Source organism: Macrobrachium rosenbergii, chromosome 28, assembly GCF_040412425.1.
Source record: "Macrobrachium rosenbergii isolate ZJJX-2024 chromosome 28, ASM4041242v1, whole genome shotgun sequence".
NCBI classification, from domain to species: domain Eukaryota; kingdom Metazoa; phylum Arthropoda; class Malacostraca; order Decapoda; family Palaemonidae; genus Macrobrachium; species Macrobrachium rosenbergii.
Window position 1 is genome coordinate 32,689,066 of NC_089768.1, and position 16,007 is coordinate 32,705,072.

Genomic DNA, 16,007 nt, shown 5'->3' on the forward strand with positions numbered 1-16,007 from the left:
ATAATAGCGATGCGGTTATCATGAATTTCATTCTTGACCGAAAAATCGAATTTTGTTTACGAGACGTACTTTGCCAGATGCTCCATTTTGTAATAGTGTGCCATGAATTTAGAAAGGTTCATTTTCTTTCGGAAAATGTGATAGAAAACGGAAAATTAAGGGAAACAATCTTGAAGACTGGCTCGTAAACTTCGCCCCTTGTAATTGTAAACTATGGCTTCCTTTTGTTTATTTAATACGTTACTTTTTCCTTCTCTCGATGAATTTGGCTTTTGACTTGCATATGAAAGTAACAGCTATGTTACAATTGAAGTATGAACCATGAGTAAGATTAGTCTATGTTTGAATGTTTGGGTGTAACATACGTTCAAATTTTATCTCAATAGCCTATGAAAGTAAGCTCATTCTTAGTGTTCCATTTAGCCAGAGGATTTTGTAATGAGCTTACATAATGCTCTTACGGGTTATTACAGTTAGCGTTCATTTTATCGTACCTTTTATTCTTGTTTATAATGCTTACAATACTCGTAGGGTTAGCCTATGTAGTTTTGCTTAAGTTTTGATTTTGTCATTCAGGGTAATGATGATTCGTAAGTGTAGAAGGTTCATCTACTGATAACAGATAGTAATAATAGCCAGTTGCAGCAAGACAGTCAGTCTCTTTATAGTATGTATTTTTTCCCATTTTTCTTACTGTTTTTACCTCTCTAGGAATTGAATAACAAGATATAATTATTACGTTTTTAAATAACTGAGACATTTCACTGTATCTGCATTAAAACACTGCTTACATAAGCAGAGTTTCACTTGTCTTAATTTGCTGTAGAATGCGCAGAAATAATTAGTAAGAAAAATATACTTTTGAAAGATACTTTTTGTCATGCTGCAATATTATTATTATTATTATTATTATTATTATTATTATTATTATTATTATTATTATTATTATTATTAAGAATATTATTATTATTATTATTATTATTAATTATTATTATTATTATTATAATAATAATAATAATAATAATAATAATAATAATAATAATAATAATGAGACTGCTCAGAAAAGATTTTAAAAATTCGTATGGTTGTGTTTGTATATGAAATGACACTTATTTGTAACTTGCCCTGGTGTCAATAGGTATATTATGATAGTAGTAACTAGTTGCAATGCCACTCATTTCATACTGATCACAATTTGTGTTATTTACAATTTCAATCTCTGGAATTGTTTGGGTGCACGTCCATTTTTTCATCTCCGTCACTGCTATGTAAATGAAGTAAGAGCCTGCGGAGATATCCGGCATGCCATTGCTATAAGCAGAAGTGTCATTTTCCATTAGAGGAATTTATTTCTGGTGATAGAAATTCATTTCTCGCTATAATGTGGTTCGGATTCCACAATAAGCTGTAGGTCCCGTTGCTAGGTAACCAATTGGTTCTTAGCCACGTAAAATAAATCTAATCCTTCGGGCCAGCCCTAGAAGAGCTGTTAATCAGCTCAGTGGTCTGGTTAAACTAAGGTATACTTAACTTATTCCTTCTTTGCTCCGCAGTGGCAGACGGCGGAGGACTTCGGTGACCGTAGGCGCATCAGGGCACGGATGTACAGACTCCGGGAGCAGCGGCTGAGGGAGATGATGCAAAACGACGAGGAGAGCCTTGGCACCCTCAACATCGCTGAGGATGACCCAAACTCTATCCAGTCGACGGAAACGACCATCACCGTTAGCGACGATGGCAAGACGACCACACGACGTTCCTCCAACATACAGGTGAGAGCGGGTCTTCCAGTTTACAGGGGAGGTAAGGTCTTCCAGCTTACAGGGGAGATAAGGTCTTCCAGCTGACAGGGGAGGTAAGGTCTTCCAGCTTACAGGGGAGGTAAGGTCTTCAGCTTGCAGGGGGGATAAGGTCTTCCAGCACACAGTTAAATAAAGTCTTCCAGCATACAGGTGAAATCAGGTCTTCCAGAATGCAGGCTAGTTCTTCAAGCATACAGGTGAGTTCTTCCAGCATACAGGTGAGATAAGGTCTTCAAGGATACAGGGCAGATAAGATCTTCCAGCATACAGGTGAAATCAGATTTTCCAAAATGCAGGTTAGTTCTTCCAGCATACAGGTGAGTTCTTCCAGCATACAGGTGAGATCAGGTCTTCCAGCATAAAGGGGAGATAAGATCTTCCAACATATAGGTGAGATCAGGTCTTCCAGCGTACAGGGGAGACATGTTCCTAAAACATACAAGTAACAGGCTCTTCCAGCATGCAGGTGAGGTTGTAAGGGACTGCATTGGCGGTCTTACGGGCACACGTGTGTGAATCATCCAATGGACAAAACAAGACAAAGCATCCCGCTTTCTATCTCTCTCTCCCCTGCGTCAGCTGGAGTGGACCGCTTGAAGGAACGCAGCTTCTACCTTACAATATTTCTGTCAGTTTCTCTCTAACCATTGTTGTCTCGATTCATGTACAATCACCACTACTTGCATTGCCATGCAAGCATTCCAATCATGTACTCATAATGTTCCACCGAATCTTTGCGGCTTCCACCAGCCAATAACAACTTCGAAGATTCTGTACATGCATTCAGTAAGGAACCACCAATAAACTAGACAACACTCAGCCAGTATGTCGCTCAAGCCTTTCCGTACAAGGTTCCTCTTGCTTGCCAGGGAGGCAAGTTCCTTCAACATACAGGTGAGACAAGTTCCTGTAACATTCAGGTGAGCGAAGTTCCTGTAATATAAGGATAACAAGTTCTTCCATCATGAATGTGAGACAAGTTCCTGTAACATACAGATAACAAGTTCTTCCACCATGCATGTGAGACAAGTTCACATAACATATGGGTTAGATAAGTCCCTTTAAAGTACAGGTGAAATAAGCTCTTCCAGCATGCAGGGTAGACAAGTTCCTTTAACATACATGTAACAAGTTCTTCCAACATGCAGTTAAGACAAAATCCTGTAACGTACAGGGCAGACAAGTTTCTGTAACATATAGGTAACAAGTTCTTCTATCATCCAGGCCAGACAAGTTCCACCAATGCAATAGGATTGACAGTGTCTTCCAGAATGAATGCCTGACATTTTCCTACAACGATCAGGTGAGAGAAGCTCCTCTGACAGTTAGTGAAGCTCTCCATTTTACAGGCTAGACAAATCCAGGTAAACTCCTCCAACTTGCAGGTGAGACAAGTTCCTCCTGTAATATTCAGGTGAGAAAGTTCCTTGAACAATTACTGAAAGTCCTCCAACCTACAGGTGAGATAGGTTTAGGGAAGATCCTCCAGTTTGCAGGTGAGACAAGTTCAGGGAAGTTCCTCCAACTTACTAGTGAGACCAGTTCTTCCAGCATACAGGTGGGACAAGTTCCTCCACTATAAAGGAATGCCTCCTTCTTGAACAATCAGGAGAAAAGGTCCTCCATGAATGATGGAAGCTCCCCCCAACATGCAGGTGAGGCAGTTGTAACCTACATGTGAGACACTTTTACTCAAGCAAACTGAGACAAAGTAAGTCCAACATACAGGTGAGAAAAATGAGTCTAAAACACAGTTGAGCGGAGTACCTTGAACTTACAATTGAGATTTTAAAGCTTCCTAGGATAATGGTCTAAAGTGAGATTATTATTGTTATATTTACTGTGGTATTTTGGTGGTTTTTTATTTAGGAATTTAGATGTATTTTATTGAAACAGCCTGTTCTGGTATGTAGCTGAAAATCCAGTTATTGAGTTTTATATGTTTTCAAGAAAATATTATAATTTAGTGGTTTCCTTCACTTCAGTTGTGTTCAGGCGTTTAATTCTGATTTTATATATGTATATTTAGATAAAGTGTAGTTTTGATATTCTTGTGGCAAGGACAAATAAAGTTTAACGTAAATTGGAAACATTTCAGAACTTTATCAGCCTCTCTCAGTATTCTGAAGCATGTCTCCCTTTTGTTGAAATTTGGTGTGCTCTTTGTAATAATTTAACTGTGAAAAGTAAGATGATTTATAAGCTAAATTTGGTTTAAATCATGGATGGTAATGTTACACATTACGCAGTGCCACTTGAATGTCACGAAACAAAAGTCACAGCTACATATTTTATGAGAACATCTCATTTATACTACATTCTTCATTCCACAGGTCACAATGCACATGGATGGTGACAAAGCTGTAACCGAATCGATCTCGACACAAAACGTACGATTAGGTGGCCTTACGATGCGAGGTATCGACGCTGACGACATTATCCAAGAGCGCATCCAGAAAGCAAGCAAAGACCGCACAGCTCGTTACCAGATCATCAAAGACCTGTCCGATAATGATGGCCACAGCGACGGGGATGCCGTTGTGTCCATCACAAAGTCGACCTATTCCATACAGTCCAATGCTCTCGCAGGCGAAGGTTACATCTCCATGAAAAACAAAGAGGTCAGAGACTCCGTGTCTCCCACGCGCATAATGAGGGAGAGGAGGTCCTCTGCCGAAGAAGACGCCTCAGCAAACGAAGGTCGCCTGACTTCAGATGACGAAGCTGCTCTTAAGACTGAAAGTGAGAACGTTATCAAAGCCATTGAAACTTCGGTACCAAAGACTACTTCATCATCTCGCAAGACTTCAAGAGAGGAAAGGACATCCACAACAAGGACCTCGACTAAGACCAGGCAGTCAGAAATCCCAGTCCGTAAAGAATCGACACGTAAGATATCCGAAAGAAAAACATCAAGGGAATTAGATTTAAGTTCAGCAAAACGCGCGACTATGGACAAATCATCACCAACTTCACCTACGAAACGTACACCAGGGGAAACTACAACAAAAACATCACTGAAACCAGGGTCACAGAGGGAGGCAACAACAACTGGTTCAAAGACCACTTCTAAAACCAGCACTAGAACCACATCTTCTACTAGGAAGGACAAACTTGCAGAGATTGAGGCCAAGATGGAGACCTCAATTATGTCTGAACTGGATAAACTTGATTCTTACCTAAATGCTAGTGTTGATGACGATGATGAGATAATCATGGAGGAGGAGGAGGACTGCGTGGATGAATCTGGCAATGTTGTGAAAATGTTGGTGCAGACACGTCGCAAGAAGGATGGCACGGAATGCACAGCCAGGAGGGTGGCTCGTTCAACCAAGATCGTCAACAGTGAAAGTGAAATTGATGAAATACTCATTGGTAATCCAGAGCATGAGGTCATTGAGAGAAATGTTGCAGAGGAAGAAGATAAGGATGGTAACAAAATCAAAATTATTACTGAAACACGACAGAGGCCAGATGGCATTGTTTATACCACAAAGAACATACTGAAGACCTCGAAAATCTTTGATTACGATCACCCTGAAGATATTGCATACAGTGAAGAAGATGAACTGATTTCCACAGATCAGACTGAGGAAACTGATGAAAATGGTTGCAAAATTCAGACTGTGACTGAGACCAGACGTAAAGCAAATGGCGTTGAGTATACAACAAAGAAAGTGTATAAGACTTCCAAAGTGAAAAGTACACAGTTAACACCTTCTGATGATGATGAGATCATAGATACAAAAGAAACGGAAGAGAAGAAAGAAGATGGCACCATCATCCGTACAATCATAGAAACTCGTAGAACAAAGAATGGCGAAGAGTACACCCACAGGCAGGTACTTAAGTCCCGCAGAATGACTCTTTCTGGAGTTGATGTGCAGAAGGGTCTTCCTACTATGCAGAACGATGACGAAATTCTTGACAAAAAGGAAAAAGAGGAGACTGATGAAAATGGAATGAAGATCAGAATTGTTACTGAAACACGGAAAAGGCAGGATGGCTCAACATATTCATTTGATTATGTCCTGCGAAGCTTCCAAGGAACAGAGGAAGAAATGAAAAATATGCCAATCACTGCTTCTTCTGGTAATATTGCTGTAAGTGCTGAAGATGAGCTGCTGAATGAAGAAGTAAAAGAAGAAGTACAAGAGGATGGGTCAACAGTCAAGACAATAATTGAACGCAGAAGGGCAAAGGATGGCACAGAATACCTTCGTCATCGTGTGATGAGAATCCCAAAAATGCCTGAACCTGTATTTACAGTTGCAAATCTAGAAGATGAAGTACTGCAGGAGGAAGTGAATGAAGAAACCCTTGATGATGGCACTCAGTATAAGGCAGTGACAGAAAGACGCCGCAGTAGTGTCTCAGGTGTTCAGTATACATTACGTAGGATGTCAAGGGTATACCAACAACCAGCAATCCATCCCAAAGCAAATGAGGATGAAATTTTGGATGAAAATGTTGCAGAAGAAGAAACTGATGATGGAACCATAATCAAGACAATAATTCAGCGCTATCAGAGACCAGATGGTTCCGTTTACACTACTCATAACATACATAAAATGTTCAGTTCCCCTGCACCTGTCACATTTGTTGGAACTGAGGATGACGAGTTGGTTGATCAGACTGTTGATGAACAAGAAACTGAAGATGGCTGTGTTATCAAAACAGTCACAGAGACTCGCCGAAGAGCTGATGGAGTCCAGTACACAGTTGAGCGCGCTGAAAAATCAACCAAATTTGGACCTCAGGTTCATGTCACTTTCAATGCCAGCCAGCCACGAAAGCCTGAAGATGTAGTGCAGGTCGGCAGCCCTGAAGATACAGTTGTGAGTTCTGAAGAGCAAGAGTATCAAGAAGAAGACGGAACAACTGTTAAGACTACCATTGAAGTCAGACGCCGGGTGGATGGCACAGAGTACACAGCTAAGACTGTATTAAGATCTACACCAGTATTGGTCCCTGAGCGAGAAACTAGCTATGTTGTAATTAAACCTGAGGGAGGCGATGAAGAGGATGAATCTGGTTTATTCCCATCCCTGGATGATGAGATTGTGTACACAAGGAAACGAGAGGATAAAGATGCTTATGGCAATCCAATTACTGTTGTCATTGAGACTCGCCAGACAAAGTCTGGTGAGAAATACAATATCACTAAGCGAGTTCATACAAAAGATGTTCTCTTGACAGAGGAAGGGGAAAAAGAAATCCCAAGAAAGACAATGAAGTCAACACTTGTTGCAAATCTTAAAACTAGATCTACTCCAGAGCACAAGAAGCCTTCCCCATCAGAAACAACAGAAGATACTCAAGATGATGTTCCTTATGGGTCTGTATCTGCACTGAAGAATCGTTTCTCATCAGGAAACAAGAAACCTGATTCATCTCCAACCTCTAAGTATACCAAACCAGATCGCCTGAATACATCAAACAAAAAGAAATTCTTTGAAGATGCAGCCAAAGAAGCATCTGGAAAAGTGACTACAAGTAAATCTTTCACTCCAAAACCACTCAAGATTAAAAAGGATATCGAAGAAGACAGAGTAGATAGAGCTTCATATACTTCAAGGGATAAGGCATCTATTGAGGTAAAACTTCGTGTTGAAGATGAAAAAGTTAAAGTAGAAGATGTCGAAGCCCGCAATGTTACTTATCATACTGATTCTAAAAAACCAGAAGATACAGTAAAAGAAAAGGATCTTGATGGGCAGCCAGAGCCAGAAGACTTGGAAAACTTTGAAAATGAGCCAGAAACTGAACCAGAGACTGTTGATGAACCCAAAGAAGAAAGTAGTGAGCCTGAACCAGATGTAGGCGATTCTTCTCCAGCAGAAGAGGAACCACAAGAAATACAGCCCAAAAAGGTTGAAAAGACTAAGAAACCATCATCAGTGTTAAAGAAGACAGAAGAAAAGCCAAGAAGAAGGCAAGATTTAAGCCCGAAAAAGAAGCCAGAGCCAATTGGTTCACCCACTAGGCGCACTCCATCCAACAGGGAGCCAATAACACCAAAAGAATCACCAAGACGTGCTCCAAAACCAGTCAACACATCTCCACAAAGAGTTCCTAGCTCACCAAGACGTGGGCGATCTCCAAATAGATCTGGAGTATCCACACCTAGAGAAGTTACACCTACTGGTCGCCAGTGTTGTAAGAGACACAGGGAAGCAAATGCAAATGCAAATGCAAATGCAAATGCTCCAGAATGTGTAAGCCCAACTAGAACTCAGAAATCTCCTAGATCAACAGTTCCTACTAGTAAGAAACCAGGTTCACCTGAGGGCAAACCTAGAATGAATGGTGATATTAAACGTGCCCCTGAGCCCAGAATGAATGGCGATGTTAGCAGGAAGCCTGATGATAGAACTTCAAGAACAAGAAGGCCTTTGGATAGGACAAATGAACCAGAGAAGACTTCAACTCGCCCATCAAGGCTTAATCAATCACCAAGAAAATCTCCAACATCAAAGTCACCAGAAAAGCGAGAGCCCACCCGACCTCTGTCCACAAGAGGTAGTGATAAGAAAGTTCCAAGCAAATCTGTTGACTCAGAACCAAAAGGAAAACCAAAATCATCACTGAACATACCAGATCCAGCTGATCCTGTTGTGTCACTTCCAGAGACACCAATGACTGAAGGAAAGAAGCCTCTTCCAGTAGATGATGATGATGACCTTGTCATTGAGGATGTTTCCAATGAACCTGATCTGCCTTACCATAAAATTCATCGTCCATCCCTTGTCCGTGAACCATCAGAGTACCCAGATGTAGATGGTGAAGGTGAGCAGCCTGATGATGCCTTTGTTGAAGAGTCTCCTGATGAGCGTGATGAGAAGGAACCTGTAAAGGAGGACATTGTAAAGTCAAGAAAGCCAAAGCCTTTGGAAAGCCGACCAAGTGACAAATCCCTGCCTACAAAGAAACAACCAGAAACCAAGCGACCTGTGAGAGATAGACCTTGGCTAACTGAAAAAACAAAATCTTTCGAAAAGAAACCAAGTGAAACCAAGTTATCAGCAGATAAGAAAAAGCTTTTTGAAAGAAAGCCTAGTGATGATAAACTGAAAAAGCCAAAAGAAGAAAAGAAACCAACCAAGAAAGCCCATCCAGAGGATTCCTCTCCAAGTGAGGATGAAGGCAAAGAAAATGGAGTCCCAGACACAGAGGATGCTCCTTCACAAGAAATTCCTGACAGCAATGAGAAGATAACAAAGAAAGCTGAGGAAATATCATCTAGATTGCTGGAGGACGTAGAGAAATCTATTGAATCAGAAATAATTTCAGAGAAGAATGTATCCACGACTGAAGTATCTGCCAAAAGATCAATGTTTAATCGTCCTTCACCTGATAAGAAGAAGGACACCCCTACAAGGAAGCCATCATACGAGATAAAGGAATCTGTTTTTGCCAAACGGTCTATGTTTGAACAGCCAAAACAGGATCCAGTGCCATCCCCATTGCGAAGGCCAACACTCAAAACGACAAGGAAGGATGACTCGTACAAGAAACCAGAGGAGACTAAACCAGTGAAAGAACCTGTGATTGTTCCAAAGTATATTCACCCACTTGGGGAAGATGGAGATGAACCAGAAAAGAGGGTGGTTGAGGAAGAAGTAAAATTATCTTCAAGTAAACTAGTAATGAATGCCTCCGCAGAGATCACCAAGACCACCAAGAGGAGTGACCTCGAGAAACCTGTAGACGATGATGATGACAAGCTTACCCCTCTGAAGAAAGAACGTTCACCGTCACCCTTCTCTAAAGAGAGTTCTCCTGCTCCCCGAAGCAAAGAAGGTTCTCCTTCTCCATTTAAAAAGGAAGGGTCACCCACCAGATTTGCCACAGGAAAGCCAGTAGACAGCGGAATCAATGCTGACAAGATTCGGCGAATAGAGCGCACAGCTAGCAACAAAAAACTATTTGAAGACTTAGAAGTATCACGCGAAACACTCCCAGAATACATTAAAAACATTGACAATATTTTGGATGTTGTTGTTCTTGAGAGCATGGTGAGTAAACTGTGTCAACTCTCACAAACTGATTTTGATCATGAAGACATTGTTTCCTAATGAATAATTTATATATTTGTGTACTTGATGCATATACAGAATACAACCTACTGCAAGTTACTCATGTATTTTCCAATGACTGCTATATTTAACCAGCCAGTGTCAAATTCTTGTGCCTGAATCACTGAAAACAATTTTATATAAAAGATTTTACCCTTGTGTTGTTCTAAATTGCAGCTAGAACAAGCCCAGACATACGAAGAGCGACGCCTTATTCGAGGTCAGATCAGGATCGCCAAGAAGCAGAGCACCACCACCACAACTACATCATCCACCACCACAGCACACAAGCGCGTTGTAGACTCGACACCATCTCGTCCTGCCACAACAGCATCCCCCCAGCCAACCAGACGAGAGGATAGCAAGCCGCACAGGGATGAAAAGCCAAGAGACTCCAATCTCACAGAGCCATCAAGCAAACCCTTGTCCAGATGTAAGTACTGGTTGCAAAAGTTCTTGGACTTTCGTTGCAGACTCACTAGTGAGCCATCTGTTATTGTCATTTCGTCTCTTAACTTCTGTCAGGACTAATACATTTTATTCTTCATAGGCATTTCTGTCATTTATCTTCAGACAGTCTGAGCTGTCTTGCAATAATCCCCCAAGAATCTGTTAAATTAGGGCCTCATCAGATAGTAACCTTCTGCATATGCCATTACTGGAAGGCTTCCTTTGAATGAAGAGAGCCTACAATCTGATTACAGTGTACCATTTTCAGTATTAACTACTTTAACCCAACAACTTTTGGCTTCCACTAGCACTACCTTCGCTGTCTATCCTGTCACAAGCCAACAGGTTGTTCTCCACAAGCGCCTCCTCATCTTGCAAAGTGGAGGCCACAACACTCACTGTCTCCACCTCGGATATAACCTCCTCTAGCAATGCTACTACTGCTACTGCTACTGCTACTAGCACTACTAATATGGGGCCAAATCCCAGGCGTCCCTTCAGGAGGCAGAACTCTCGAACAGATTCTGAGGGCTTCGTCCTATCTCCCGTAAGAGATAGAGATGGAAGTCCAATGGTTGGGGTGAAGGGCATTACACATAAGATAAAAATGTTCCAGTGTGAGTACTGCAACTTCACGCATGCGCCTCCAGCGAATGAATTAGAGAACGTAGTCGTTGTAGGAACACACTTAACATGTAGAGACCCTCTGTGGCGAGTTGTAGTTGGATGCATGTTAACATGTCCTTAGTTTTTGCTAATACAGTTTCTAGTTTATACGAATAGATTGTAGGAAAATCGCTGACAACGCTTTCTAGAAATAGGCATGAAATGAGTTTAGAGTTAGTTTGTAAGCTTAAAACACTGAACATGTACTGCATGTAGAAAGGTGACCAAGCTATGTATAATAGTGAAATCAGTTAATTTAGCCGAAATGTTATTCATCTTCCTTCAGTAATGAAGAGTTTTCTGCTTACAGTGTACAGTATTCTAAATGATAACCTCATTATGGATGAAAGGATCTTGTTTCATTTCTTATTTTTGAAGTGTTTTCGTATGTGATGATAATTCACATGTTATGGTTTTATGCATCAAATTTTTTCCAGTCTATGAAAAATCTGTGAAAGATTCCTTTATGTTGTCATGAGCAGATATTCAGTTTTTGTTAAGTGAGGGTAATAAAATAATGGTGCAACTTAGCAGTTATTTTCCCACAAAAAGATCCAGTAATAAAGTTTAACTCACGAATGCTGTAGACTGCAAGTATACTATCGGTTAGGTGAATGTGATACGTTTTAGTTCAGACGTTACGATTGGTTTCTCGTCAAAAGTAGCTGCAATGAAGTCGTTTTGAGGCCGAAGATGTGCTGCTTACAGAGATACTATCTTTAGGAACGTCTGCTGCCTAATAGTGAAAACTGACTGGAGGATAATATGACCATGTGAGGTGTAATTCTCTCTCTCTCTCTCTCTCTCTCTCTCTCTCTCTCTCTCTCTCTCTCTCTCTCTCTCTCTCTCTCTCTCTAACCGTGTATGACCTGCAGCCCCAGGAAATAATGCTTCCATTCATTGGTAAAACTTATCAAAGGAACTCTTCCTTTCCATATTAATGTAGGTACATGCCAATGTAGGTTACAAGGTGGTGATATATATACATTTGCATTTGTTGGTTGTGGATGAAAATAATCTCTACAAAACACACTGTAACCTGAGGCTATCGATACAGTTTACCGGAACTTTTACCAACATACTTCCTGACACATAGGGTGAGGTTTAACAAGAGACAACACAGAAGCGAATTTATTTTCCTTGTGTTTTGAATATTCATGACATGATTATTGACCAAATTATAAGAAAAAGATTCATAAACGATACTTGTAAATTCTTTTCTCTCCTCTGCGTGTCTTGGCTGTTCCATAAATTTTTTCCTTCGAATTTTCTCTAAGCAGTAATTGCATGTTTTGTCTATCTTATAAAACCATACGAGCTTAATATTGCCTATTCATGTCTGACATGTTCAATTTGTGTTCAGTTTTGCATTTTAACTTTCTGAAATTCTGAAATATGCAATGAAAAGTATTTTTTTTTTTACTTTATTTGTATTTCAACAGCTGAGGATTCGCAACCTTCTTCTCCAAGAGACGACTCCCTGCTGCCTGATGAGGAACCCGTGTCGCCAAGGCGTAAAGTCTCTGCAGAAGAGATTGCGCCAGAACCCGTTCGCGAGACGAGAGAACCTTCAAGGTTCGGCCGGAGAACCTTCAGAGACCCGAGTCCTGAGCCAAGAGACACTCAGGATTCACCGAGGTCGAGGCGGAGCGACGACGAAGTGAGTTCCCCAAGAGAGCCCAAGAGGGAGAGCAAACCGGAGGAGCCGAGGAAGTATGAGTCTCCCTCGAAGACGCGGGAGACTCCAAAGTTCGGCAGGTCGCAGCCCGTGACTTCGAAAGCAGGTATGACTCGCTAGTCTTGGACTGTTTCCAGTTGTTTGAGTACGTGTAAGTTTGTGTGCTCAAGTCAGTTCTCCATTGGAGGGGCGGGTAGAGCTCTCTCTCCGACCGGCCAATGAAGAATTAGAGGAATTTATTTCTGGTGATAGAAATTCATTCCTCGTCATAATGTGGTTCGGATTCCACAATAAGCTGTACGTCCCGTTGCTAGGTAACCAGTTGGTTCTTATCCATGTAAAATAAGTCTAGTCCTTCGGGCCAGCCCTAGGAGAGCTGTTAATCAGCTCAGTGGTCTGGTTAAACTTAGATATACTTAACATTTTTTGTGTGCTCAAGTAAGATGATGGTATACAATCCGCGGGTCTTGAAATTCTGTATGTAAAGTTTCCTCTCCATCTCTCTTAGCTCCCTCCAACGAGCCTTATTCCGAACCGCTGAGGTACCAGAAGAAGCAAAGCGGAAGCACCCCTTCGAAGCCGGCGACGGCCCAGTCCGACGTCGACAAAATCGTCAGTGCCTACGGCGTCGGTCCCACCGACGACAACGGCATGCCGCTCTTCGGACTGAGAGCTCTGAAGAAGAGGTCCCCAGCAGCACCCGGTGAGTTTGAAGGCGCCAGCTGTATCTGGTAGAAAGATTGTTTCAAGGAAATTTAGATTAAAGATTATTTCAAGGAAATTTAGATTAAAGATTGTTTCAAGGAAATTTAGATTACAGATTATTTGGAGGAAATTTAGATTAAAGATTATTTGAAGGAAATTTAGATTAAAGATTATTTGAAGGAAATTTAGATTAAAGATTATTTCAAGGAAATTTAGATTAAAGGTTATTTAAAGGAAAATTTAGATTAAAGATTATTTCAAGGAAATTTAGATTAAAGATTATTTGAAGGAAATTTATATTAAAGATGATTTCAAGGAAATTTAGATTAAAGATTATTTGAAGGAAATTTAGATTGAAGATTATTTCAAGGAAATTTAGATTAAAGACTATTTCAAGGAAATTTAGATTAAAGATTATTACAAGGAAAATTTAGATTTTAATTGAAGGAAGGTTTCATTTACTGTTTCAGTTCCCTTCTCTTGATTTTAAATGGCAGTAGGAAAAAATACTATTTAAATAATCGTGATTGTATGAAAGGTTACACTGATCAAGAAAGCGTGATTTTAAGATATGAAAAGTTATGAGATTTAAGAAAGCACGATTTTAAGATTCCCCGTGAAAGCCTGCCCATGAGCTAATAGCATTACAAACTGTGCTGACTGTAAAAAAGATACGATTAATGCCATCATAAAGGCAGCCTGCCTTCTTAGCCTGCAGTCATTAGCAAAAGTCATTCATGTATTTTTTTTTTTATTCTTAAAGCTGAAAGTACTCCCAAAGAGGAAGACAAACCAGCGCCCTCTGTCACGGAGACGCCAGAACAAGGCGCGCCCGCCGATCAAGTCTACGAGCCCACCGATGCATCAGGACAGCCTATCTTTGGTCTGAGAGCACTGAAAAAGGCTACCTCTTCTGTAACTGCTACAGAAAAGGCAATTGAACGATCAGAAGGTAATGCTCCTCTCTCTCTCTCTCTCTCTCTCTCTCTCTCTCTCTCTCTCTCTCTCTCTCTCTCAAATAGCTTTACAATCTTGCTCTGTTGATGACAGCTTTTACAGTTATTCTTAAATTCTTTTTTGATATCATTTAAAGCATTTTTTTGTAAATCTTTTTATGAACCCTTGAGCAATGTTAATGCAGATAAAGCTTACAACTTTTGTGAAATGAGGGATATTTGGATAAACTGCCTTTTAATGAATGAAATATAAAAGTTTTGAAATATAGCACTTGGTAATATAATGATAATGCTAAAGAATTTATTAAAACAAAAATCTGCAGTTATGAAAATGCAAAAGAATTTATCGAAACGGAAATCTTCATTATTCTAAGGTTTTAAAAATACCAAAGAATTTACCGAAACAAAAATCTTCAGTATTCTCGTTACAAAAAGGTATAAGAATGTATTTAGAGTGAAAAATGATTTAAGTCTAAGTATGCTAAGGAATGCTAAAGAAAGGCTGAAGCAATAAAATGAGAGTAAAAGTAAAACTGAAATAAAATCAAATTCCCGAAGAATGCGACAGACAGTGTAGTTGGTGGTGTGTTTTCCTTTCAGTTCAAGAGACACGAGAGACTGCTTCCTCCTCTGTTGTCGAGAGTAGCCGCTTAGTATCTGGCATAGTAACTCAGAGACAGACACATGCTAGTAAGTAGTTTCGGGTAGTAGTAGTACTAGTACTAGTAGTAGACAGTAGATAACGTCCGTGGGGGCTTTCGATGTTGTGGGGTTTCGATAGAACTTGCTTATCACTACCTTTACTAACCTTAATGTGTCTTTGTTAGTGTCATCGTATACACTACTAGTAAGATGTTTATTTGATAGTCATGTTTCTTAACCTGTGTTTGTGCGGTGTTTGTGTTCTTGTTTTTGTGGGATAGAGAGAGAGAGAGAGTAGACGTGACATTTCAGACGATAGATATAACTTGAGAAGGGTTTTTGTCCGTCAGTTAAAAAGTTATACGTTTGTTCTTGAATATCATTCCTGAGAGGTGTACTGATTTTCTTCTCGTGAAACAAAATCTCCACCTAATCGGTTGTCTTGAGAATGCCACTTCTACTCTCCCGTGTGATATGTTGAGAATTAAGAATACCTAATATATTTATATATGTTGGCGCCTCACCTCTCATGTTTGACTGTTGCCCGAGGCAGCTGTGAAATCCATGCCAAGTTAATGAGTAGCTCAGAACACCTCCACAAACATTTTACAACTTTAGGCATCTAATAAAATTGCTTTGGCTTTTTCAAAAAACGATATCCCACGCCCAATAATGAGACTGTAACTTATAATAATAATAATAATCTGAACGGTTCAAAACACATAGGCAATATTTAATCTAAACCAATGCTACACACACCAGCTGAACTGGTCAGTTCGGAGTCCCCCCGAGAAAGAGGGTATTTGGAACTGGAAGAACCTGGAGAGGTGGAAAGCGATGAAGAGGCTCAGCCCCTCGAACCCTATTACGAAGGTAATGATACTAACTACAGTATACTTATAAGACTGACCCATCTTTTAACGCTAGAGGAAATCTGAATATTAATCTTGTTAAGACAGTACCACTGGGCCTAATGGCTTACACCCGTCTTCTTAAGCGAGACGGGATAACAATGCCCCCATTAACACAA

At 40.3% G+C, this 16,007-nt stretch overlaps 1 protein-coding gene across 1 annotated transcript in view; it reads left to right on the forward strand.

Moving 5' to 3' along the window:
* The window catches only part of LOC136853961 (titin-like), a 243,065-nt gene that overhangs the window by 110,074 nt on the left and 116,984 nt on the right, over positions 1–16,007 (forward strand). Inside the window, exons 4-12 of the mRNA XM_067129858.1 lie at positions 1,554–1,772; positions 4,136–9,820; positions 10,058–10,313; positions 10,639–11,070; positions 12,439–12,780; positions 13,183–13,377; positions 14,143–14,331; positions 14,936–15,025; positions 15,740–15,850. Coding sequence (XP_066985959.1) covers positions 1,554–1,772; positions 4,136–9,820; positions 10,058–10,313; positions 10,639–11,070; positions 12,439–12,780; positions 13,183–13,377; positions 14,143–14,331; positions 14,936–15,025; positions 15,740–15,850 — 7,519 coding nt within the window. The remainder of the gene's footprint in view (positions 1–1,553; positions 1,773–4,135; positions 9,821–10,057; positions 10,314–10,638; positions 11,071–12,438; positions 12,781–13,182; positions 13,378–14,142; positions 14,332–14,935; positions 15,026–15,739; positions 15,851–16,007) is intronic.